A 27,309-nucleotide genomic window follows, 5' to 3' on the forward strand; every position below is an offset into this window, starting at 1 on the left:
ATGCGCCACCTGTACCGGGACTCAAAGCCCAGGCCGCCCGCGCTGCCCGGGGACGCACATGCCACCCACAGCTCGGGGAAGGCCTACGAGGAGCTGAAGCAGGAGTGCCTGCGCAGGGGGGTCCTCTTCGAGGATCCCGACTTCCCCGCCTGCAACTCCTCTCTCTTCTTCAGTGAAAAGCCACCTATTCCCTTCATCTGGAAGAGGCCCACAGTGAGTATGCCCTTGTGCAGAGGAGGGTGAGCCTTCCTCTCCTTTCATCCTGCAAAAAGTCAGACGTTGCCGTACTTTGAGATCGCACCAAATGCGTGGTGTGTTCACAGAGGAGTGGAGGCAAAATGTGGGGGGAAACACTTCCCACTTCAGCGGCAGCAGCACGGGGTCGGGATGTTACCCACAAAGAGCTCAAGCTGTGGGATGAGAGGGCTGGAAGGCTTCACCCCATTTTTTAGATATAGGTCATTGTATAGCCACACTTTATGCATGTATATAAATATATACATAAACAACTTGTAATCAGCCTTCTCTCTTACATTATTGCCAAACAAAAGCAATGTTAAATGAAAATAAGAGGGCAGGCAAGAAATTAAGGGTAAAGTACATTATGATGATGTTCTAACTTTGTAAAAATCGTGTCATTAATGTAGGAAATTCATAATTAAGGTTAAACTTAAAAAATCAAACCTTTTAACTTTTAGAGACCCTTACACTTACTTGCTCACTTCCATCATGAAACACTGAGAGATGACGAATACATGCCATGGTTACTGAGCCATTCAGCAGTAGCCAAGGGCTTGATGAGTATCTCTTAATGCGTCTTGCATAACAATCATTAATAACACAGCAAGTGCCTGAAGCTTCACTAGTCACATGCTCTCAGCTCACAAACCCAGCATCACTCCAGGTTCCTTCTCCCCACTTAACTCTGTAACTAATAGCCACAGAAAATTTGTGGCTACATTTCATTTCTTTGCTAATGACTGACATTCATTCTCTTTTTCTTCATAGTCTGAAAGCTTCTCTTTTAGTAGAAAACTTTCCTTTGGTGATAGTGATACCAAGAGAGACAAAGAACAAAATAGGCTTAAAGATGGGTTTAAATTTTGGCTTAACTTAATCCACAATGATAGGTGTTCAAATGCCTCAGCATCAGTTAATGTAGTGTAGAGCAGAATTAGAGCTATTACTCCTGGACAAGTTTCAGCTATGAAAAAATAGGAGATCCCTACACATGATAAGTGCAGCCCCTGCAGGCGCTGCTGCCTGCCTTGCCTGCCTGTGCCCCAAAACCCAGGTGGGCTGTAGAGCTGTCCCCTGGCACAGCATGGAGCTGTGGGGCTGAGATGCTTTTGGTGCGGTGGCTCTCGAGTGCTGTGGGGCATTAAAAATGCAAATGCCTGGGACACTAAATCAGAAAGAACGGTTTTTCTTTGGCCAGCCATTAGGTGCTAGTTCGTCTTTTTTTTTCCATTTGGGGCTTCACAATAGTTAAACTTTGCTGTAAAATGTGACCAGGAGCAGCTGAGAGCTTGCGTGCCCTTGTGCGTGGTACCCAGGGACAGCAGAGAGTGGTCTGTCTGTTGTAGTTGTCGCAGTCTTCTTCAGGATCTTTGTACACTGAACTGGAAACATTTCCAGGATGAGTAAGTTACCTGAAATAGGATCTGCCTTTACACTCCAGTTCCGACAAGGCAAAAAGATGAATTTATGTGAGCTGCACGGCAAGAAATAAAGCTCAGGGGAGACTGAGAGGATGTGTAAGGACAGGGTTTTAGTTATGCTCTTCTCTGGCTCCTCAGCATTTAAGATAAATCAGTTTCATCTCTATTATCCATCAGGAACAGCAGCAAAATAGAGGCACTGTAACACCATTTCAGGTTAACACTTTTTACTTTGCAAGTGGGATATAGGCTTGGAGCATGTGCCAGGTTAATTGCCACGGCTCAGCTGGTGAAGCTGTGGTGCTGGAGAGGCTGAGCACAAGAGTACGGCCTCTGTGTAAAGTATCTGTGTTCAAACTACTTTTCATGGTGACTGGTTTTTACTGCCTCTCCTACCTGTATTTTACAGTAGTTTGGATGAAGTGTAGCACAATACATGCAGGTAATTGCAGGGCCAAATAATGTTAGTCTTCAGCTTTACACCCTGTTAGAGTTTAATATTTAGTAATGAGAGTAGAGAAGGCTTTCTCATTATTTTGACATGCATATACCTGCATGTATACACATTTGTATACAGTGTGAACAAGACCCTCAGCTAGTCATAATCTGTAAATCTCCCACTGCAATCAGTGAGCTACGTGGATCTGCACCAGATGAATATCTTGCTTTCTACATAAATCTTAAGTAAGTGCTCTAAGATTCAGAAAGATATTTACCAATTTTGTTTAGCAATCCCTTTTCATTACAAATTAAACCTTTGAAACTGTACCTTATCAAAATTTTAGAATAATCTGATGAACAGGAGACCCTTTTCTCATTGTATTTCCCCTTCCCTTCCCTTCCCTTCCCTTCCCTTCCCTTCCCTTCCCTTCCCTTCCCTTCCCCCTTCCCCCTTCCCCCTTCCCGCCTCTCCTTTTTACCTTCTTAATTTATACCTAAATTCAACTGTTGGGATAAATTCAACCGCTCAGTGTCTGGAAAGTTAGTCCTATAGGTTGAAGAATGAAAAGAAAAAAAAAACAAAACAAAAAAGGAAAGACAAATGTGTTTCACCAATGCCAAATGAGTCTATGGTCTACAGGAGGAAGTAAGAAGGAAATTCTCCTAATATGAACCACCACTGGCAACTGGTATGACAGGTACTGTATGCTGGAACCAGGCAGAGAAATTTAATCACAGAAATAAGGCCACCTAAACAGCCTCACCCTCAGCCTTTCTTAGGTCTCCATGTACCCCCTCTACCAATGTGAGACAGAGGCACAGGGGATGCAGTTTTCTTTTGAGTCTAAAAAGGAGAGTGACGGGTCGCCTTGTTTCATCTCTCTGAAGATTGCACATCCCTGCTTCTAGGCAATATCCTTGTGCAGGCGAATCCTTGAATGACTGTGTGTGAATGCAAGATCCAGCTCTGGGTTTTATCCTTTAACATGCTGAAAGCCCTGATACACAGTATTATACCATCCAGTCTGAAAATCCCTTTAAAATTAATGTTAGTTTTGCAACATCCACCCAAAAACTGTAGAGCGTGGTTTTCTTTTGTATAGCAGAGAACGTGGCAGAGGTCCCATTAAAATCCTTTCAATTCCTTTTTATTGATTATTTTTTATTATTTTTGTTTGCTTTGGACATAGGAGATTGAAAATAGTTTTCTATGTGTCAGTTGTAGAGCTGTGTAATAAACAATGAGCCATGAATCTAATGTTCAGACCCATGTCAGTGGAAAGGTTTTTTATTTTGTCCCTTGCTAACACATGGAGTTTCTTGGTAACAGCTAAATACAGTTCTTGCCATGAGAATTATGTTCCCCAGGAGCAGCGATGCTAAACCAAGGCATGTTATTGAAGATCAGCTACTTTATCAGCCATTCTTATATTTATGTCTAAAGGCAACAAGCTGTTTTTTTTATTGTTCACGTCCAGTCCCAACAAGGCTGAGTGTATTTAACAAGCAGGCGGGCCAGGTAAGGAGGAGTTGCTCTTTGATTTCCCTTTGCTCTACACATTGGGGACACGACTTGCTGCAGTGCCCTCTCCCCAGGGCACTTGTGGCTGCCGCACAGCCTGGCTGCCACCTCCTCCCCAGCAAAGGCAAACAAAAAATATGCAAACCAGCTTCCTCCTGAATATCACCTCTGCAGGGTGAGCTTCGCAGGAGCAGTGCTGGTTCACTGGGGACCATGTCCTGGCTCCAGCAGTGGCCAGCAGCAGATGCTTCAGCAATAAGTGCAGGAAGATGAACAACACTCTCAATATCCTGCTCTGATGGCCTCAAAAAATGCGGTGATATGAACCAAAAGCAACTTGGTTTCCTTCTAGGCAAAAGCAGGATTTAAATGACTGAATGTGTTCTTCTATTTGTCCCCCCCTTTAGTTTTTTTTTTTTTTTTTTGCAAGCTTCTGCTGCTTAGGCAGAAGGGTCTGTTTCATGCTATAGGGTCTGCAATAACGTATTAGGGCAGACTGATTAACTACAGGCATATTCCTCTAGTAATATATTACATACCTTCCTCCTCCCTTTTCTGTTCTGTGCAATCAATTAAATTCAATTTACAGTTCTTAGGAAAAGGGAGGAGAGAGGGGAATTCCTGCCACATTTGTTGGTTTACCACTGTAATTTTTCTATCCAGCTGTGGTGCTAGTAATTGAACTAAAACAGTCAAATGAATGCTTGACAATTGCCTTAATGCCACTATGAGCACCAGTCCCTCTGACCTCAGACCACAGAAGGGTAGGTAGAGTTATCTCCTCCTAAAAATTAACTCTGTAAAACAAACAAGGCTGGGTTCTGCCTTTGTTTGCTTATTTGAGGAGGAAATGGTCTCATAGTTGTCAGACACTGTATGTTCCGGGTATCATGTACAGGTAAATAAAAGGCTTACTAGTGCATTTAAAGGTAAATTGCCAATTTTAGTTTTTCCAGCCATTGGGGGAAAACAAACAAACAAACAAAAAACATCATTAACCAGGGTTGTAGCCTAACGATGAGATTCTGGACCAGGTTGTGCTATGGTATTTTAACAATTGCCTACAGATGAAGAAAGAATGCCAGCCTTTCATTAGCAGCCAACTAATTACAAACAAATGAGGATAGTTGATTCTTTAATTGCTCTACACTGTAATTAATTAGCAAGGATTCCCCACCTATTTTTTTGTGGTGGCTACACTGCTGCAGGATAATATAGCTCATATGGCACACACCATGCTGCATGTCTGGGCTCAGAGTGATGGTGATACTTTGCTGGCATGTTCTAAGTAATTTCTGTGTCTCTCTCCCACTCTTGCAGGACATTGTCAAAGACCCCAAGTTTATCCTTGGAGGAGCCACAAGAACTGACATTTGCCAAGGGGATCTTGGTGAGTAATTCCCCCTGGGTGGATGTGTTCAAGCCTAATACCCTGTGAGGAACAACAAGAACATCCTCGCACATGGGGGGATGTTGTCCCTCCTGAATTGGTGGAAGCAGTGAAGTTGGAGGTACCACCTCTGCTTACCTTGCCCGCAGCTATGTCTGTGGTAGCCTACTCCCATCCCTACCAGAGACCACCCTGGTGCAGTGGGATTCAAGATCAGGGAAGGATCTCCACATGAGGGTACTGTGAGCCCAAGGGAGCCTTTTGTCTACCAGCACCTCCAAACTGCAGCACAGTCTGCCCTGGCCAGGCAGGGACACGATTCCTGGGGACACACAGGCTGTCTTCTGGATTTCAAGAGGTGTGGCAGCTAACTGCCATAACAACTCCTCTGGCCCCTACACCTCCTTCTTCTCCTCCTGAAGGGAAGAAAATGAGGGTTTTTTCCCCCTTTCTCAATTAACAGGTGACTGTTGGCTATTAGCAGCCATAGCTTCTCTCACACTGAATGAAAAAACACTAGCAAGAGTGGTGCCACTGGATCAAAATTTTGGGCCAGATTATGCTGGAATATTTCACTTCCAGGTAAGATAAACATCTGGCACAGCATGAACACATTTCTGTCATTACATGTCATGATCTATTTTGCAGTGGGGTTGCTGGTTATTGCAGAGGAGACATTCAAAAAACAGGGATTGCTGAGCTTACACTGCTGTTCCTGTTTTGAGTGACAATCTAGAGGGCTACGTCAGCCTCCCACAGGCATGCACATAGCCATTTCTGCTCTATGAAGAGATATATGGCTTTAGAAATCATTTCACATCTTCCTGGGCACACAAACCCCACTTAGGATATAAAGCTTTAAAGGAGTTGGACTGGGATGTGTATAATACATGTGTGTCTTAAAGGTGTCTTGAATCATGTGGTGACCACTTGTGTAGCTACATGAGTGACACTATCCGGACAAGGAGCTACAGTACAGCTCTACGCTTTTAGTCTTTTCTTAGGATAGATTACCCTTCCTTCAGATCAGCCTAGCATGGTATAGTGGGAATGGATGATTTACATATGACTGCTAATCAAGCCTATGATTGTCACTAACTTACAATCAAAAGTGCTGGGACACCAGAGTCCTACACTCAGGAAATGACATGCTGTCAGCAGACTCATGCCCCATCCTTTCTAAATAGTTTTGGCAGCACAATGAGTGGCTGGATGTTGTGATTGATGACCGATTACCCACCTTCAAAGGCCGGTTGGTTTTCCTGCACTCAGCTGAACACAATGAATTTTGGAGTGCCTTACTAGAGAAAGCCTATGCCAAGTAAGTCACTCTGTGCATACATAATTCACTATTTGTACATACATTATTCACTACTCAAGTGAACAGTTTCTATCCAGTATTTTTTGTGGGGTGGGGGGTGTTGCATTTGCTGCTGCCCTGATCTAAAGACGTTATGTCTCTATCTTGTGAGCTGGTCTAGCTTCCAGCACATCATTAGATATAACTATAGCTGATAGCAATAGAGTTGGGTCAAAGCCTGAATCCTGCCATTTGTGTCTCTGCTGAGACCTCAATTGATGGTTCTGGCTGAGTCTGTATTTTTAAATGATTTGGCAGGTAGCAAGCCACTGACACTCAGTGACAGTCCTTGCCAACCTGACAACTGACACTAAAGAAAGAAAAACCCCAGGCTTTAAGGATATGGAGAAATGAATTAATTAAAAAGGCAATTAACAAGGAAAGCAGAATGATCTCAATACTCTTCCCATATATCCTGGGTACATTTTGGGGTACTTCTTTGACTCCAGTGCTGTTGCTGCAATTTAATGCCCGTGTGAGAAAGCTCTCAAACATGAGTGTCTTCAAAGTTTTGAAAGCATGTCTCACGGTCAGCATGTGTTTTCCAGGCTGAATGGCAGCTACGAGGCTCTGAAAGGAGGCAGTACAATAGAAGCCATGGAGGATTTCACTGGCGGTGTAGGAGAAATGTATGAGGTTAAGAAGGCTCCTGACAATTTCTATGAAATCCTAGAAAAAGCTCTGAAAAGATGCTCAATGGTGGGCTGCTCTATTGATGTAAGTAAGAAATGGGGTCTGAATTTCTCAGTTTAGTTTTGTGGTTTCTGCCTTTAAAAAAACCCTACATTTTAAAGACTGGTTAAGTTAATGACAAGTAGATGGATATGCACTTAACTCTGCAAATAATAGCATATCTACGTAATATCTACAAACTGATAGATATGTAATATTAATGTAGTCCTTAGTACAGTTTTTTAAAAGAGAAGAAAAAGATCCATCACTTTGCAGCAGGTGATGGCCACTGTATTTAAGGCAATAATGACACGAGTATGAGCACTCAGTGAGAGTGAACTTTATTTCCTGACTTATTTGGTCACTTAGCATTAAAATTGGCCATAGCTTCTTGAGGATTTGCTGATTCCAGTGACTACAAAATTGGAATTTTTTCAGCCCTGAATTCTGTAACAACACCTGTGGGGATTTGGGGGACTCAAGACAATTTTCAGGATCAGTGTGTTTGTTTGTAAACAGGGGCTGGGGTTTAGGGTATGTCAGGTTTATCCCTCCAGAGACTAAAACCTCTAGCTTTCCCAGAGAAAAGGTTGCTGGTGGGTAGCACCTGCATAGGTTATTTACACTGCTCTGCCAGTGTGTCTGACCTAGGGTAAAAGGAGCCATCCATGTGTCCTTGGCTTTCTGGTGAAAAATGCCTGAGCTGCTCAACAGCAAGAGTGAAAACCCTTTTGCTGTTCCCGGCTGACTGTGCTCAGCAGAAAAGGCAGTTCGGAAACAAGTGTGCCAGGTTTCTCCACCAGAATGAGCAGCTGGAGAAAGAGGTTTTAGAGCAAATGAAAATTCCCACCAAGCACAAAATGTTTCATTTTCCTTTCGGGCACTTGTAACAAAGGCAAAGGAAGTGCCCAGACTGGGGGAGAAGAAGAGAGGCTTTCGTTTGCCCCCTGCCCAAGAGCCTCATTGTTGAACACTTGGCTGGGCTGAGGGAGACCTGTTGTCTCAAACCCATTGCCTTCCTGACTCAAAGCAGGGCTTTTGACAACCTCTTTTACTCAAGACTGTGCCCTCAACTTTAGGGTTCAGTGTTTTCTGATTTGAGTTTCCCACTCTCTCCTGATGAAGCTTTGCTGCTTCCAGAGACTTAATTAAATAGTTAATGAACGAGAGAGTGTGATACTCAGTTGGCTGATGGGACCGTTCACTGCCATCACTGCTCCATCAATGTCTTTTTACAAGAAATGAGACCCTATCAACACCTGATCTCAGTCTGACAGCACGTTTTCCCATCCCTTAGTTGACACAAGCTACATTTGAATGGGAGTTAAGATTGAGATCCCAGAAATGTAGATGATGTTGATAAAAAAAATCACAGAGGCAGAAAAAGTATTTCACCCTGGAACCACCTTATTTTCCCTCTGAGTGAACAATGCTAAAAAAAAAAAAAAAATTAATCCTTTCCTCAAAGGGCACTATTGCACCATCACTGTCTGCACTGAGCAGACAGGCAAGTTCCCTGTTCATAGTACTGATTAGCCACTGACCTTCCACCTGATGCTTAGAAGGAATCAGGTGGCATCACTTGCAATATCACTCTGAAGAGAGAGATTCACATTTTTTTTTCCCCATATTTCAGATCAGCAGCGCTGCCGAGTCAGAAGCCAAAACCCCCTTTGGCCTTATAAAGGGCCATGCTTACTCTGTGACTGGCGTCAATGAGGTATGTTCAGCAGCGCGGGGCAAGGAAAGACCTGGGGAAAAGATAAGGGAGTGTCCCCGACCTCAGGTGACAAGGGGGAGTTATCCTGGGGGAGTTATGCAAATTCCCATCCATCTTTCCCTCCTGCATCTCCTGTAGCAGTCTGTACCTTTTGCCCAGCTGTTACACCAGCTTGCCTAGCCTCTGCACACTGGAGAAGTCCTTCTCCCTAGCTACTGACACTTGGTATTTTCTCTGTTTCCTTCTTCCTCAGGTGAACTATCGGGGCCAGCAAGTGCAGCTGATAAGGATAAGGAACCCCTGGGGACACGTTGAGTGGAATGGCCCTTGGAGTGACAAGTGCGTGTGCTGTCCCATACATGCTGGCCTTGCAAAGGCCACATCTCAGCTGCTGCTCCACATCTAGCTTTCTGCAGTCCCAGCTATTCCACAGAAAATTAAATCAAGAGTTTGCTCATGCGTAACAGTATTACTGCCATACTAACACGTCACCCTCAGTATTTTCAAAGCTGCTGAATTGAGGGGACACCGTCAAGGTTGTTTAGCCCCCAAAATCTAGCATTAGCAAAAATCATGCATTAATATAAATGGGATAAGTTAATTTTGAGACACTCTCAATTGGAAAAGTTATACATTTGGAGTGATTTTTTTGTTTGTTTATTTTCTGCAAGCCTGTTGCTGTAGTAGTTGTAACACAACATCCATACTTTTTCCTACTGTAGATAAGTTGGAAACTGACATTGTATTACCCCCTCTAAGTAGCTTTTGAGTCTCTAGTTGCATTTACTCTTCTGGGTTCCTAAACATGTCAGGAATAGGCAGGAACCTTACAGGTTACATATAACCATTAAATGAGACCCTCTCCATGTGGTACCCACCAAAGTTGTGGAAGGACCCAAAAACACAACAGGATTGGTCTGAAAACCAGTCTGTTTTTACTACCAAAGGTAAACATAGTGCAAATAATACAAAAGAGAAAAAAATTATATAGTACAAAACAACACTACATTCCCCCAACATACACTTTTCAGTATATTTTTGTACATACGCATGGCTTCATTTTTTGTTTCACTTTCTTCCACTAAGTTGTTGGGTTTTTTTATTCACACAGTTGTAGAGGAGAGGAGCCATAACCTGCCTGGCCCTTTAAAATTGCTGAGACATGTAGTTATCTCTAGGACTACTTTGAATGTCCCTGTCCTTAACATGACTCAGAAATAAATGAAGTATTTCCACATCAGCTCTGATCCTTTGTTATCTTGAAAAAGAAAAATTTGGGTAATTGGCATATAGAATGAGTGATTAACCTCTCCCTTTTTTTTTTGAGCTTTAAGATCGGGACAGGCATCTGGCAATTCATGCTGTTTATTGAAAAGGCTGTCTCTGCAAAGCAGAGCTCTGATTCTGCACTTAGGAGGTTTTCTGGAACTCAAGATGCAGAGGAGCTTGCAGGTCAATACAGGAATATGTATTAACATTTCGCAGTGGTTGCTGGAATTAAAAACCTCAACATGAGGTGCCTGCTACTCCCCGTTTATTACGTCAGGTTAGAAATGTAGTAGGGCGTTTCCAGTCTTTCCAAAAAGCTTTAGTAGGTTTTTGTTTGTTTTTGATGTGCTACAGCTGAAGTTGTGGGGGTGAATGAAAAGGAGGCAAAGACTTTACCTGGAACCCCAGTTACTCCAGCAAATCTCTCTGTTCAGGGGAAGGAGCCTATTCAGTTCCCATTGACTCAATTTTGAAGAAATGCCTGGCCTTAAATTACTGACAAACATAAAAGAGGAGATGGTGCTACAAATGGAACACAGATTTAAGGAGGGGTGTGACTTACCAAAATCTTGAGGTTTACCAATAGCCCTATTATACCCAACCCCAACACTTGACAGCAGTCCCAACTCCGAGTGCAGGCAATAACTCATGCAGGACCACCCTGGAGCAGCTTTGGGATCTTTGGCCTGGCCCTTCTTCCAGCTACATTAGTTGCGTCTCTGCAACCATGAGTGACAGCAGGATTCGGGAAACCTCTTAAATGTATCTGTGTTTGTGTGAGCTGCTCAAAAAAAATACATCTGGAAGAAGTACAGGCTGCTGCTGTGTTCAGCCAGTCATTCTGAGCCAGGGAAAATTAATTGCCACGTACCCGTAGTAAAGCTTGGTTTTGTTTTCTTGCAGCTCTCTGGAGTGGCGTTCAGTAAGCCCATCAGAGCAGCGACACCTATCTCAGGCAGCACTGGATGATGGAGAGTTCTGGTAAGCCACAGGTTTTTAAAGTGTGTGAATCTAGTCAGAAATCAAGACACAACTGGGCAAAACGAGCAATAAGAAAGAAGTCTCTATGTGAGGAAATCCTCGGTTTCTGCCTAGGGGAGGGCAGGTAGAACACTCACTTGTGTTTCTGTGTGCTTCATGTGTGCCCATGTCTATTTGAATAACAAAATGCGTTTTAAAAGTCATCTTAGTTAATGGCATTAGCATATTTTAAATACTGTCTGTCTCCCATGAATGTAACACCCTTTAAATCCTTCCCATGAACAAAGACAGGCTCTACAGAAGGGAGCACTGTATTACACTGTATCACCTATGAAATGCCTTCAGGGTTGATGCTAGGCATACACTGGAAAGGAAGGGAGTCCTAAGAAGCAATACTACTTGTTACAGAAAGTAAAAGAACACCAAGATATCTGTGAAATGATGGAAAATTTTAAGAAAGATGAAATGAAATGGGAAAAAATGTGGTGGAAATTGCTTTAGAAGTGTGAAGTGTTCCTCATGCCAAATTCACAATCTCAGACAAAGCAGATGGCTGACTTGTACATGATCCCCCCCTATATCAACCATGCTGTGCACTACTGACAATGTGTCTGGTCACATTTTCCAGGGCCAGATGCTCATCTCTTTTACAGAGAGGTAAATCTAGAGACATATGCAGTGGGGCTATTCCAGATTTTGCCTGCAAGTTAAACCAAAGTTCAGCTTTAGGCCTGAAAAAATATTTGAGATAGACAATGCAGCATGTTAAGTCACATAAAATTATTTATCCCAAACGTTGATAGCTCTGGAGGGAAGTGGGTCCAGTGGCTGATCCATTACTTAAGCATTTTTACATAGGATATTTTGTTATTTTGCTATTGAATTGCAAATGCAGTGGGGCATTTTAAGTTTTTCTAAAAAGCTTTTGGTGGGTTTTTTTGTCTGTTTTTGACCTGGCTACAGCTGGAAGTTATGGGGTGAATAAAAAGGAGGCAAAGACTTTACCTGGAACCCAAGTAACTCCATCAAGTCTCTCAATACTGGGCATGACTTAAAGCCTGACTGTGTAATGGAGGTACAAATGTGCAAGTAGGCATCAAATGAGCAATGAAATTAATGAAAAAGTTGTCTGTCCAACAGAGCTAAGCTGATAGTTAAGTAAGTCCTTGGAAGGCTAATAAAAATTAATGAGGTTGAGCATACCCTGACAAATGTTGGCCATTGTCATCCAGCATCTCAGCCGTTCAGAGCAGAAACAAAAGCCATTGGGACTGAAATTTCTGCTGAAGGGGCTAAGTGGACAAAAATCATATGCAGAAGATGATAAATGCTTCCAAAACCAGTCAAGCAAGTTTGATACCAGCTAAACCCTCCACCCAGTCCATCAGACTTATTTTTCCTAATGCTTTTTGACTTCCGTGTATTTCTCTAAGGAGTGTTTACCTCTTTGCCCCCTCTATGCCATACCTTGATGGTTTCCCCATCAGGCTTCACATACAGACTTTGCATGAGCAATAATGTGATGTATCCCTAAAGGCATTAAAATGGTCAGATGAGGAAAGAGATGAACATCGCTGCTGCTCTCCAGCTTTCGTTTGCTCCTACTGTGGTTCTTGCTGATGTAGTTTAGCTGAGGAGATGGCAAATGAGCTATATTCCTGCTTCTGCAGCTGAGGACCTTCAGCTGGTCTATTCACCACTCCTGGTGGTGACTTGGCTTGCCTCCCTGGAAAGCTGGGGTAATCTTTATGAGGTGCTTTGAAACCTGGTGCTGGAAATAGTGAGTAGCAAAGTAATTAGGTCCTCAAGTGTTCAAAACATATTCTCCATGACATGCATTATTTTTGGGCTTAGAAAATAATGTAAGGTGCAATGGGGCTCTTCTCCGTGGTCTGATAAGACCTTTTGTCCCTTTTGTTCTTTGGATTTGTGAGGACTGAAAAAAAATCTTCATGGTAACATGCTGAAGACCTGCTGACCTCATTAACTACCCCAATGATACTTTGGCTACATATTAGCAGTTCAGATTGGTCTTGTCCAGATGCTTCTACTAGGTGTGAAGAAGGCTAAGAAGTTGGCTAAGAAATCAGCTTCTCACTCAGCCTAGTCCCTTCCCTCCTAAAATCAGAGGGTCAGAGTCTTCTCTTCCCTTCACCAGTACAAATCCAGGACAGCCCTAAGGAAGTCAGAACAGGTGTTTTACCTCTTAGGAGCCAAATCTGATCTATAAAGTGCAACTCCTTCGTCTGCTTTGCAGCACGTTTCCAAAGAGCCCAGAATTGCATAGTGTGAGCAGGAAACGGAGCCACTTAGAAACAGATTTTGCTATGCTGCCCCTGCTCTAGTGTACTGAGCATCAAAGTGAGAATTAGCAGTGCCTAGGGCTAGCAATACATGGGAATAGCCGACAAGAAAGAGGACAGAGCTCAGGAAAGCAAACCCTGCTGTTTCTTCCCACACTAAAAACAGGTTGTAAAATGGCCCATAGCAAGTGTAAATTAATACCACCACAGACATTTATTTCTTATGCAGCAGAAAAATGGAGCTAGCTGTGTTTGGGACTTACACTGAGGGCTATCTGGGTCCTATCTGCCACTGCCAGAAATAAACATGAGGTCTTGGAGAGCTTTTGCTCTTCTGCTGCTCCGTTTTGTTGTTAGGCATCAGCCACTGGAGGAAAAGGATAGTTATAGAAGTTCGTGTTAGGGAGATCAATTTCTGTATGTTATTTCTATGTTCCATGGAGAGAGAGGGACTCTTATAGATAGTGATTCAGAGCAGAGGACACATCTGGATGCTAAATTGCCATCAGGAAGGCCTAATACCTCTCTGCTTTTAGAGAGGGAAGTTCAGCCTACCAAGGCTACCCGCAGTCTTAGAGCATATGGGCCTCCTGTCCTTGCAGTGCCCACCATGCAAGCTGCTGTCTCTTAGCTTCTCTGCTCTGTTCCTTTTGCCCAGCGCTGCGCATCATGCCCAGTAGTGCCTGGCTCTCTCTGGTTGTCCCTTCTTTGGCTGTTTGCTCAGTCCTGAACAGCAGGCTCCTTGGCCAGCAGGACTGTTGGTATCTTTTTGCCCTTTTACTTGATAGATAAAATCACATAGCTTATCTGTTTCTCAGAATACTAAGCAGGCTAGTTTCAACCGGCCCAGCGTAGCAGCTCAAAACCACCCATATTGTGGCATTTCCTTCCTCCTTCCCATCGCCATGTATGTCCACCTTGGGTATAAAATACATGCAGTGCAATCCACGTGACACAGTAGCAGGCAGCAGTGTCTATACCACCTTCAAGGGCAGGTTGGAGCCACTACTCAAGTCTAAACACACTTTCTGTCCCTCATGTTTGGTGTATGTTTTTGCCAGGACAAGGTCCCAGGGAGAGTGAGCAACTTGAGCCTAGGCACCTTAGCAGAGGCCCAAATGTGACTTTAACTGCAGTGCAGACAGGCTAATCATATCATGGTTTGGCTAATCCATCACCATGTGTCCCTTGTAGTGCTGTCACATGGTTGGCATTGAACACAGAGACGATTTGTAGGCAGACTTAGCTCCCGCACAGATGCCTGCCATCCTTTGGTTGGCTCTTTCGCAGTATAGATGCAGCTGTAAGGCCAGGATGGTGTTGGTGAAATAATAACTCTTTCCATCGTACATTTTATGCCAGCATCACTTCTTTTCATCTTATACTCAACTGTAACTGAATAAAATCAATGGAGTTATAGCGTAAAAAGAAAGGTGTAAGAGATGTCAGAATCAGACCCATACAATAAGGTTGCTTGTGTTTTCCACCACAGTGAGTGAGAGCTAGCTTGTCCCCTAGTGTACATGGGCATATCTCCACGGTCACTGAAACTATTCAGATCCACACAAGCTGGTGATCTGGACCTGGGACTCTGGGGAGTAAGTACTTCTGCTGGGCATCCTTCACTGAAGTCAATGACTGTCTGCTCCTTCCCATGTCTTTCGCTCAGGATGACATTTGAAGACTTCAAAGTGCATTTTGATAAAGTTGAGATCTGCAACCTGACTCCAGATGCCCTGGAAGACAGCACTGCCCACAAGTGGGAGGTGACTATCCACCAGGGGAGCTGGGTCCGGGGATCCACCGCAGGAGGATGTAGAAATTTTCTAGGTAAATAGATACTACTTTGAAAATGATAAGCAGGCACTGAATTCTTTACCCGCCCTTACCCACTTCTCCTGTTACCCCATAGACAGAATTGTGGGTGCAGGCCAGGCCAGCTAGGATTCAGCTAGTAGGAACCAGCCAAAGGGGCAAATGTTCACATGGTCCCACTTGAGATTTTGCGGTAAAAGAGCTGCTTTCTTTGCTCTCAAGTTCGTTGGATCTGATTTGCCTCTCATTTACATTTGCATGAGCAGGACTAGCTCCAAATAAGTCACTTAAACTGCAGCAGTAAGGGTAAAATGAGACAAAAATCCAGCTCAGCCAGCATGTTTATGTGGCTCTGAAGTAGCATCATGGATCCGAACTGTGTTACTCCAGACTGGCACCAGCACTATGGGATCATTGTAGCTATGTACTTTTAACAAAATCCCATCTGACAAATCTGTTTAAACCATACTAACTTAATAAAATATCAGGCCTAAAATCTTTTCTACACCTAGTTCCATGAAGGACTTCGGGGTTTGGCTTATTTTCTGCAGAGCTTAGTGGAAAGAAGCATGACAGCTAATGGAAAAACTAAATTTGAGCAAAACCTCAGCTTAATTGTCTTTTTTGTCTTCTTTTATTTTAGTGGTAGTAGTGGTGGTATTATTATTCTGAAGCGAGAAACTCTCTGGTGTTCTTTACATTGGCAGACACTTTCTGGACAAATCCACAAATCAAGCTACGTTTGACAGAGAAAGATGACGGACAAGATGACTGCACATTCATAGCAGCGCTGATGCAAAAGGATCGCCGTAAACTCAAGAAGCTTGGCGCTGAAATGCTAACCATTGGCTACTCTATTTATGAGGTACTCTATTGCTTTTACAGTGCAGTAGCTGCACTGTCAATATTAGCATCTTTCTCTGGGTTTGTACCCCTGCCAGTCATCATGTATTTTTAGGGCCCTTGCTCTTAAAATAATCTTCTCAGTTACACAAGGCCCACAGAGAATTTTGATGTGGTTGGGATGGAGTCCTCTCAGAGGAGGATTTAAGAGTCCCTACAGGGCCTTCGGTTCCCAGGATAGACTCCTCGGCCCCATGATTCTGTCATCCTCTGCCTGGCTCCCGGGGAGGGGATGTTGCATCTTATGAGCCTCTTGGGGCACATCACACACAGGGGTGCCTGTCCCTGAGTGAGGTTGGGATTGGCAAATCTGTTGTCACTGCTCTGTGGCACCCCGCCTCGGATGGTGATATTTAATGGCAGGGAATGTTTAAGCAGGAAGACAATGTCCCAGAGTCCTCTTAGACTGCCTTCTGGAAGGGAAAGGACCACTGGTAATGGGTCCTTGCCATAAGGTGGGAGCTAGGTTACTGCGAGCACCTGGGTGAAGGGATGAGAGTCAGGGTCACAGCGGGGGGAGAGGCTTGTGCCAGGCAGAGTTTGGCTCTATGATTGGGAAAGGGGCAAGGATAGCCCCAGCACACCCCGGCCAGTGCAGCACTGCCTTTTTTTCCCCTCTTAGAGCCCTGGCAGAGATGGACACTTGGGCAAAGACTTCTTCAGGTACCACCCCTCCAAGGCCAGGAGCAAAACCTACATTAATTTAAGGGAAGTATCTAACCGATTCAAGCTGCCGCCAGGTGATTATGTTCTTGTTCCGACCACATTTGAGCCGCACCAGGAGGCAGATTTCTGCCTGAGGATTTTCTCTGAGAAGAAGGCCATCACTGAGTAAGTCAGCAGTGAGCCCCGGGCCCTCCGGTCCTCGCCTGCGTGTGGGGCTGGTGGCTGCTGGAGAGGGTCTGGCTGCGAGGCACCCAGCCCTACAGCAGAGCCCTGGCATGGAAAGCTCCTGATGCTTTTTTTGCATTTGCCCATTTTTCCTAAACCTGACTTATTTTTGGAGAGGAGTTTAGGAGGTGGGGAAATAGGGCTTGCCATGGTGAATCTGCTGGAAGCTTGACAAGGAAGAGTTGCTAGCTGCCTGACACTGTTTGGGAATCTGTGAATGCAGCAGTGTTTGTTTCCTCCCAAAGTCTGTTCAAATGACAATTTGCTGTTAAAAAAGGTTTTGGGGAAAAGGTGTGTGCACAATGAATAAGGAATGAGATGAATTCTTTAGCATACAGCATGCACAGCTTTGCCCTCCCTGAGTCCTGCTTAAAATCTGTTTTAAGGGCTTATACCAAAATTTAAACAGTGCAAAAATCTGATTGTCTGATGAATTTTATCTAAACTTAATCTGTTCAGTAAAAAATGCAGTTTTATCATTCACGTCTGGAAAATGTAATGAGCAAGCTTCCACCCCAAGCAGATGTTGAATATCTTCAGATACCGAATAAGGTTTTGTTTTCTCCAGGGATCTAGATGAAAATGTTGCCATTGATCTCCCCGAGGTAAGTCTGCAGAGTTAAAATAGCAAGAGAATAGCTCAGCAGAAGCCAGCACACACTGCTTTTGCTGTCCTTGGCTAAAACACATTCATTTCACAGGAATGTTACACAATTGCCAGCTTTGTGTATATGACTGAAACAGTCAGTTCTGTGAATATGGTGAAAGAGCATCTTAATCACTATGCTTCTGCATCCGCTTAAAGGCAGTCGGCATCAGCCAGCACCAGAGGCGGATATCAGCCATCACTGGTGCACTGAAAGCACACCCGTTAGCACCAGGGAGACACATGGCCGTTCACATATTTTAAAATTTTCTTTACTATGAAAAAACAAGAGGCAAGAGAATGTCTACAGACCTTCTATCTGTCCACATACATTAATTTTGCATACAAATATCTTTATTTTACTTATCAATATCCACAGGGCTTAGGAGGGAATGCTTGATACATGCATGTGCCTACTGAAATGATTACGTTCTTTTTGTTTCTGAATGGCCTGGTCTGTCTGCTGAGCACTAATTGCAGCTAAGTCTGAGTCAGCTCTTGTTTAAGTGTATCCCTGCAAGTAAGCCTTTGATTGTGGTGTGACTTTCCATGGAAACAAGCTAAGCCAAGATCTCATGTGTCCCTCTTTAGTAAAACTTTCCTCCAGGGACCAGCTAACAAGTGCGTCTCCATTTCTGGGATCTCAGGGCCATGTTCAGTAGCAAAGTACATCTATTCACCTGTCCCAGTATCATTAAGGGTCTGCAGCCAAACTTGAGCAGGAAGTCAGGAACACACATACGGTCAAAAAAAGTGTTAGTGGCCAAGCAGTGTCACCAGGGCCACTCTAATGACAGTACACTAAATAGCACCCCTGTTGTACCCCTTGGACAGCTAGATGGTTGGGAGGCCTCAGGTCTAGCAATGTTCAGGAGCATGTGTACCCTTATTTTAAGACGTACTATGGTTCAGAGGGGCTATGCACGGGAGAAATGTCATGTTTTACAATTCTCACAATGACTTGTGTGGTTGATGTTGCAGCCTCTAAACCCAAGCCCACAAGAAACTGAAGAAGAAAAGCAGTTCCGGGCACTGTTTGAGCAGATTTCAGGAAAGGTGAGTGCAAAATCCTTGTGGGTCATAGCAAGAAGTAGAATGAGGGGAGACACTTCTGCTCCCACCCAGGGCCAAGTGAAACAAAAATTACGATTTTGGGAGGAGTATGCTTAGTTGTAGTGTGTTGTTTGGGCACCAGATGTCACCGTGCCTTATGTCTAGATGGAGAACTGTGCAGTCGTGGTGAGCAAGCAGGAGGACCAAAGCTAGAACTCAAACTCTGAGGGAGCCTACGTGGTTCAGTGTGCAGCTGCAGTTTATTTTTCTTTGACTCAATGGTTCCCGCTTGAGATCTCCTTCAGACAGCCTTATGCACAGCAGCACTCTTGTATTTTGCCAGCCCTTTAGTTTTTAGCCTTTTCTGGGTTTTGTATGGTTCTCTTTTCCTGAGTTGCAATAAAGTACAGATGGGTGATGTTTGTGTTTTCCGAGGTTTTTGGTATGTCTGATTACAGAAACATTCAAGTAGCAGATGCTGCACTTTTTTTTTTTTTTTACTTTAGGACATGGAGATAGCTGCAGAAGAACTGGAGTATGTTGTGAATGCTGTATTAAAAAAAAGTAAGTGCTGATAACCTCTAAGTTAAGGGCTGTAAAGAACTTTATAAAAGTTACCATTAAATTAACTTACAGATACAAAAATAAAGGCTGTGTTATGACTCCTGCCTGGTATCCTCCAGCCAGCCAGAGCAGAGCCAGAAAAGCATCTGGTCCATGATCTAACCACAAGCTTGCCCTCCCTCCAGCATGATCTGTGTCAGCTCAGTGATCCAGCTCTCCATTGCACTACTGCTCTGCTGTGGAGAGATAGGCAATGGGCTGGGACTTTTAAGACCTGGACATGGTTCATGACCCTGCTACAGGCTTTTTGTCCAATGGGAAACCTGTTGCTCTCTGAACCTCATCTGCTGATTTACGAAATAAGGACAGTATTTCCTGTCATGTCTTCAGTAAATATCTCTTCTGTCTGGACTGTGACTTCTCTATAATGAGGGCTGTCTTCATCTTCCAGTGCACAGGTCCTCCCACAATGGGAACTAAGAGCCAGCTATCTCTGCTTATGAAATCCTATTTTCTATTTTCAGTTTATAAAAGGCAAATTTGCCCAACGACTTCTTTCTTATTATTGTCCTTTTTCAGCAAAGAACATCAAATTCAAGAACTTAAGTCTCATTTCGTGCCGAAATATCATTTCTCTTATGGATGTATCCTTTCGAATAAGTGCTTGTGAAGCTAAATGAATACTGAATATAATTGTCCATAGCATTACCTGTCATGGATATCAGAGATGGATGGGGTAATGTCATGGCAGAACACTACCCAAAGAAAAAAAATATGTGGAAGTTATATCCCGATTTTTATTTTAGAAATTTAGGGTTAAGAGCTTCGAGACAGACCATTTTCTACTGCAGACTTAGAAGCAGATGCTTTAATGCTGAGCACTTTTAAAAGTAAATCTCAAATTACTTCTGTATAGAACAGTGCATTTTTGAATTTGTGGTTTATTTGAAAAAGGCCTAGAAGAGATAACTCAAGAAAAGTCTGTTGTCTGGAGGGTTAAATTCACCAGACAGGATTGTGCATGCAAGTTATGGGTCAGAAATTAAGGATCAGCAGAGTGTTGAAAATCACTGATATCAAAGCTGTGGGTTTTTTGGCAACCAGACTAAAAGCTGGAAAATCTGGTCTTTCAGCTAGATCCTGGAACTCCAGGAAGCAGACATGTGGGCGAGAGTTGTCTGACCAAATTTAGGCATTTATGGTGTAAGTGTCTACATCTAAGCTAGCTTTCTAGTCTTCCTTTGTAGATAGTGAAGAGGATGGTGTAATTATGCTTGTTCTGGATGCACCTAACTGTGAGCGATGCTAAATGACTGCTCAGACATTAGGTGAGATGAATCACAGCCCTGGTACTTCCCCACCAGATTTGTCCTTTGCAATGTTCTGGTGCCTGCTGAGTTTGCTTAGCATGGCTTCTCCTCAGGTAGAGCTGGTTTTTGCAGTATACTTTCCTGATTGATAGACAATTTTGTTACAGGCGAGACAAAACAGATACAGTCCTAACAAGGCAAGTATCTATCATTTGGTTTATGTCTTGCTTGTTCAGCTGAGAAGTTCTTATCTTTTGCTTTTGTCCATGACAGAAGTAACATCCTCTCAAAATTTTCTAACAGAAAACCAAAACAGGCAAACCTTGATCCTGTTAAAGCTATGTCCATAATGTTAAAATTCAGTGCAGATCAGTCACTATACATATGCAATGAGAAACAGGGGACCAGTCCTAAATTTCCTCCCTTAAAAACCAAGTTTCAGTAGGGAGCTGGTCCACGTTCATATCTCATCCTTACATGGTATTGGGACAGAGCCAGGGTCTGCACTTAACCCAGGAGCATGGCAGCAGTCCTAGGTTTACTATTTAGGATATAACTAAATAGTTTCCATGATTTGCAATGCTTCCAAGCAAATCTCTGCATAGTTTTGAATAAATGGGGAGACATCTCTTCCTCTGCTTTGGAACCACAGACACAACCATCCCACTCTGGACATGGTATTTGGAGCACAATGGAGAAGCAAAATGACACAAATGCAAACCCAAGTCAATGCTGGCAGAGTCTCCTCCATTTCATATGCCACCAAATTCCCTGGCTACAGTCACCATGCGGTGATACGGAGCAGGGGCAAAGTTCTACGTGACCCCAGGAAAAAGAACCTGGCTGGGTAAAAAGGCAGACTTTCTGCAGGAGTGATACCTCCTTGGGATCTGTGGGTGCCCTCAATAATGTCACCAGTGGAGGTGCTTAAATAACGGCAGGCATTAGCTAGGTTCCACTTGGCACGTTTTGACCTTTGTGAATGCTCACTGAGTTAGTGTCCATCTAAGCAAGGGCTTTGTCCTGGTAAGTAAGATGGAAAGGGGAAGGGGAACGAGCCCGTTCCTTATTTAGCATTTCAGAGCAAGTGCCCCATCCTGCAAGTGACCTGTGCTTGGGCGATATCAGTAACTCAGTAAAATAAGCTTTAAGACCCTCACACTTCAGGCAGAGGGAAGGCCAGGCAGATCCAATCACTGCCTCTCAGAACTGCTATACAGATATTTTTTTCAGACCATAAGGACCAGATTTTGCCAGCCTCACCCCACAACTCCCATTAATTTTCAGTTGAGCCATTGCAACAGAGCCTGGTCTCTAGATAAAAATACCAAATAGCACACTGGTTGACTAACTCCTTCGAGTACAGTAGCAATTTGTTTTAATCAGGTAATTTAATTCTCTGAATCATTTATATCCCATTTACATCCAAAGCTGTTCTTGCCTTAGAACAATCTGTCTTTTCTTCTCCTGTGGAGTCTGCATTGCTCAGCTGTGTTTTTATATCATATCATGTTCCCCAAGTATCACAGCCACAGCCATGACTGTAACTGCTCAAGCTGCACCTCATGAGAAATCCCAATATCGGTTTCAGCAGCACCATAGGCTTTCCAGGCAACTTAACATTTTCTGCTTAAAGGAGCAGCGCTGATAAATTCAGACAAAATTTGGACCTTCGTGTAGCACATCCTTTTCCTTAATTCAGATTTCCAGACCAGTGGCAACGGGAAACTGGAATTTAGTGAGTTCAAAGTCTTCTGGGAAAAAATGAAGAAATGGATAGTAGGTGACATTATACATTTTATTTGTTTCTCCATTCCATTAGCTATTTCCTGCATAGTTTATTATGTATGCGCAGACAAAAATGGAGACAGGACTGTTTACAAGCTACAAATTTTAAACTCAAAACAAATGTTTTAAATGTATGGGGGCTTGTTTTGGATAGTCAAAGGCATTCTTAGCTTTCCATGATGCTAAACCATAATGGTTTTCTGGAAATAACAGGGATTTTTGTAAGCAAATCAAGTATGTTTGGGATAAAGAATGCAACAGGCACTAATAAGCAAGCCAATCAAAATGAAACTTAAGGAGTTTCCATTGCTGCTGTTGTACAGAAGAAGAAACTGATGATTCATGACTAATAGGAAATAATAATTTCCCAAGTCACTGCATTTCCATTATTGATCTCTCAGGATTCAACTGTACTGAAGTCTGGGAAAGCGTTGATTCTAATTTTAACATTTAACACATTTCCCTGCCACTGTATATGGCTGTAAGAATAAGCAGGCTTGCAGAATCAGGCCACAGACTGAATATGCAAATAAAGGCATCATAATTGTTTCCTCATGGTCATTAATAGTTTCTTCTGAATTCATGCTTCACCCAAGCATTCAAAATATGCAGTTCTCTGCTTCTTGTCTAGCCCACCAGAAATGGCAAACCCTTCTTCTGGGTACTAATGCCACATCTCTTTTAACAAAGGATGCATTGTTTTTTAACAAGGGGGCTTGAGAAATCCTTGTATCCTGCAGGAAGATTTGCACGTATGTTTGCTGGAAAATTTTAAGCTGAATGTGACGGCAGGTCTAAATAACTCCTATTCCAAGGGAGAGTCGTGTTTGTTGTCTCATTAAAAAGATGGAATTTAACTCCAGTTTAATAATTATTTAATATTTAGGTCAAAATTCAAACCATTTGTACCAGTTCTCTTGGTTGTACTATGAATGTGGCTGTTCTGATCTTTTATATCTAGAAGCAAATGAGTAAGTGACAATCTTAACTTCATGTTAAACAATTTGTCTCTAGCCTTCCAAATTATAGAGAAAAACATAAAAAGAGATTAAGAGAATGCATCAGTTAAGAGTTAAAAGACAAAGAACAATACGTCCTTCCCAGATAAAACCACTTTTTAAAAAATCATGGAATTTTTTATGAAGAGCAGCTCATTATTTTTGAATGCTTGGGCTTGGCAGTACTTGTTTAAGTTTCACAACAACCTATTCATATGACAAAGAGAATTGGGACCCAGATTTTCTTCTCAGTTACAAAATCAGACTGGATCTAGACCAAAGTCTTGTCAGCTTTCTTAAATGCTTACGCTACACAGTTAGAGATAAACACCTTGCCTTTCTATGCCATATCTGTGCTCCCTCTCATATGCAAATACTGAACTTTCCATGTGCTCCTTTTGTAACAGAATATCTTTCTCCTATTTGACTTTGATAAATCTGGTACCATGTCCTCCTATGAGCTTCGCAGTGCTCTTAAAGCTGCAGGTAAGACAAGCACTGCATTTTATCTGGGAAACCTGTTGGGCAGATTGGCTGTGGTGAAGAGAGCTGCAACCAGTTATGCAGGCTGGGTGCCCCTGAACAAAGAGGAGGTCTAAACCCCAAAGAGGACCTGGGCACCTAGAGAGGACATTGAGTGGACTATTTTGCCCCAGGTATCCTCAGTCCTGAAGGGCAGTCAGTCAGAGCAATCTTTACATTTTTATTGAGCTCTGTTAAACTCAACAGGGCTGTATATGTGAAGGGTTAGACCCTGAAACAAACCACTTCAGAGTCCATCTCCACTGAACGGTTGGAGGAACAGTGAGTAAGCTGTTTGTTATGAAGAGCAGTCAGTGCATTTGTATTTCATCACAAGTTATTTTTATAAAAGCACCTAGTTCTGCAGAAATTCCTCGAAATTTCAAGGAGGCAGAATGGTCCCTTATACATCAAAAAGTGCATAGACTAGAAACTGCAGTGACTGCAGAATTTCTTGTTCAGAGTTTGTTATTCATTGCAAGCTTGAAGAAATTTGTGGTCAGATAGCTTTCTGGATGGATGTGTGCCACAGACTATCCTCCCATTAACTGATTTTCAAGATTAGTTAGTAGAGATCTGTAGATTCCTCCCTGGCCTACGAGGTTGCTCACTTTTCCTTTGTGCGTGCGTCTTTCTTTGGGAAGGATACCAACTCAACAACTACCTACTGCAGCTGATTGTCCTCCGATACTCTGATGAAGAGTTCCAGATTGAATTTGATGATTTTCTGAACTGTTTAATTCGCTTAGAGAATGCAAGTCGTGAGTATCTTCTTCCTCTGGATTTTCTTCCCCTTTGAAAAAAAATGTTACACTGTCGGCTGTCGTTGAGCATATTGCACAATATCTGAGATCAAGTGTGTACATGGCTAACAGAAAGGACCTGTGTTTAGCATTTGCTTTTAGGATGGCTTTTCTCCTGTAAATTGAAAAATGTTCTGCTGCTAATGGAAAATTTCCCCATGTGAATAGAGCCTGCTTCATAAATTCTGCAGCAATGTAGAAGGCATGTGAAGAATCCTGGCAAAGTCCGTGTTGTAGCCTTTCTTGTGGCTCACCCATGAGCTTAATTTGGGACAGAAGTTCAAGGTTCAAATATTGCTTGTGCCTCATGCAAAGAGATAATTGGCATGTGCTTGGATAGGTATCTCCTGTACCTTTTACATAACTTGTCTACTTTTGGCCCAAGATATTGTTCCCTGTACATCAAGGCACCCTAGGTCTCAGTTCATCTGTGTGCAGGGTCACTCTTGTTCCAGAGCAGCAGTAATAGAGATAGGTAAAATGGCTGGATAAACGCTGAAGTAATCATTAGTGTGGCTCCAAATTCAAGTCAAACGCAACTCACTCTATGAAAAGCTAAATCAACTTTCTTGACTGATTTTTTTTTGTTTTGTTCTTCTCTTTACTTTCTGGTTCAATCTGTGGCAATAGAAGTATTAAACTACTGAGAGAGAAAAATTAAATAAGACCTATAAAGAATTGCAAATTGCTTGGCTTCATTTTGGAGTATCATCCAAATCCGACTGTTTAGCACATCCAGGACACCTTCTTCCAGTCAAGTTCTGAAGTGAGACTTGCACAAAGGCCTTAAGTTAGCAAGACATTTCCTCTTGCAAGGACTTTGTTTTGTCAGAGCAGGTACCACCACCAAGCAATCAATCCTAAGCGCTCCGCCTTTGCTCCAGGCCTTCCCTCTCCTTGGCATGGCTGCCGGTCATTGTGGGACGGGGAGCTCATGTATGAATATGAATGAAGTGTATTTATAGCACTGGTGTCCTGTTTTTCATTTCAGGAGTATTCCAAGCACTGAGTGTGAAAAACAAGGAGTTCATTAACCTGAATATAGGCGAGGTATGAGCACAGCTTCATAAACACTAACAAAATGATGGGGCTTCTGTAGAGCTTTGTCCTCTTGTAAGAACTGGAGTATTTCTGCATAACACTTCAGGTGACATCTATGTCCATGAGAGTGCAGGGGGCATCTGCCATAGGTTTCAGCATGACTGGGATTTTACAGCGCACTCACTGATTACAGCTCCTCTGTGCTATTTCCTTCCTTCCTTGCCCTGTGGCATATTGACAGCTTCCCATCCCCCTTTCTAGATTCTCTGCTTTTTCTTTCCTTTGGTGCCAGCTCTTGATGGGGGAAGGGGGAAGCAGCAGATGGGGACAGGGGATCTTTCACTTCCCCTGAATCCCCCAAGAGTTCAGATCAGCCTCTCCTCTGCATGTCCATCATCGCCTTCTCACACTGCTGAGCACAAGTGTCTTATTCTCTTGTACTCTTTTTGTCTCCCTGTTGCATATGTGGGTTGTCTCTCATTTTACACTAACCCAAAGCTTCCTGGGGCAAGGCACAATGAATTCCCTGGCACAACAAACGTGGGAGCTGGTGTGGACTGCTGGGATGCAAAAAAAATCACTGCCATTATCATCATCTAGTGCTTGGAGAGCTCTGCCTCCTTCCCTCCAAAGACAGAAGTAAATGCTGGCTGAGGTCTCTCCTTAGTGACAGGACATAAATCTTAGAGAGCAAAGGTCCTCTTCCCTGCGTGGGGTCAATTCAGAGCAAGGCAGTGCTTTTGAACATCTCTCTTTCATTTGGGGAAAGGGAGGGGGAGGGAGAAGGCCCTGAAATAATTTATTGTAAAGTTGATCTTTCTTCCGGTATTAGTTTATCAACCTGGCAATGAACATCTGAAGAAGTCTGACTTGGATGCCGGGAGTTTCTTGCGACATTGCTGTCGAGAATTCTGCCCCAACAGCTGAGGTCCCCTTCACTTGCAAACTTTACCAGGAGATTTTGTGCAGAGGAACATGCATGCTGCCTACCCTTTCCGGTCTCCAGCCCTGTTGATGAGTTCAACAGTCAGAATACATTTTGTTTTTATTTTTGGTGAAGACTGATACTGGATTTGTTGCTGTGAGAGGCATTTGGATGGGGCACATATGCCTCTCAAGCAGACGGAAACTGATGTCCCTGAGTGAACACAGTTTTTTGAGAAATAGGATTGTATATAGTTTCAGCACAGCACAGACTATAGTGATTAAAAGTCTTTATTGCTGCTTGGCTGCAGATTACTGTAAGGTGCTTTTGAAAATACAAAGTTGCGTGAAACTTTGTTCAGTTTGGAATTTATTTCCAGGCGTGCTGTGTGGCTACATAACAAGTCCTGTGTTGTAGCCACATGAATTGCAGTCTGGTGGACTGCAAACAAAGGAAGACTGGGGAATGTATGGATGAAAATTCATCCTTGAATATTTATGACAGAGGTCCCAGGTCCAGGCTTCCTTAGAAGGATGCTTAAGCTAGGGTTTGACATTCATCACAGATTTAATTTAGTGAAAAATTGCTGCATCTCAGCTTCCCTTAGTCCTTCCTCTGCTGCCAACAGAGTTCCTCTGCTGCCAACAAAGTTCCTCTGCTGCACATTTTACTCTGTGGCCAGAACGTGTCCCACAAGCCAGTCTCTGCAGAGTTGTACACAGCTTGCCTTC

General features: G+C 43.2%; 1 protein-coding gene across 3 annotated transcripts; it reads left to right on the top strand.

Annotated features, from left to right (window-relative positions):
* On the top strand, window positions 1-26,512 carry CAPN9 (calpain 9). Of its 3 annotated transcripts, XM_059835850.1 has the most exons (20): window positions 1-213; window positions 4,945-5,014; window positions 5,478-5,596; window positions 6,202-6,335; window positions 6,923-7,091; window positions 8,683-8,766; window positions 9,020-9,105; window positions 10,939-11,016; window positions 14,989-15,149; window positions 15,842-15,999; window positions 16,660-16,868; window positions 17,497-17,533; window positions 18,556-18,630; window positions 19,134-19,191; window positions 19,771-19,835; window positions 22,212-22,280; window positions 23,695-23,773; window positions 24,454-24,570; window positions 25,604-25,662; window positions 26,486-26,512. In XM_059835850.1, exons 1-20 carry the CDS (start codon window positions 1-3, stop codon window positions 26,510-26,512), a joined length of 2,067 nt encoding a protein of 688 aa, XP_059691833.1. The 3 variants fall into 3 exon arrangements, with proteins under 3 accessions (XP_059691833.1, XP_059691835.1, XP_059691836.1); XM_059835852.1 differs by lacking the exon at window positions 10,939-11,016; XM_059835853.1 differs by lacking the exons at window positions 4,945-5,014; window positions 5,478-5,596.
* The last annotated feature ends 797 nt before the right edge of the window (window positions 26,513-27,309 follow it).

Source organism: Gavia stellata, chromosome 2 (assembly GCF_030936135.1).
Source record: "Gavia stellata isolate bGavSte3 chromosome 2, bGavSte3.hap2, whole genome shotgun sequence".
NCBI classification, from domain to species: Eukaryota; Metazoa; Chordata; class Aves; order Gaviiformes; family Gaviidae; genus Gavia; species Gavia stellata.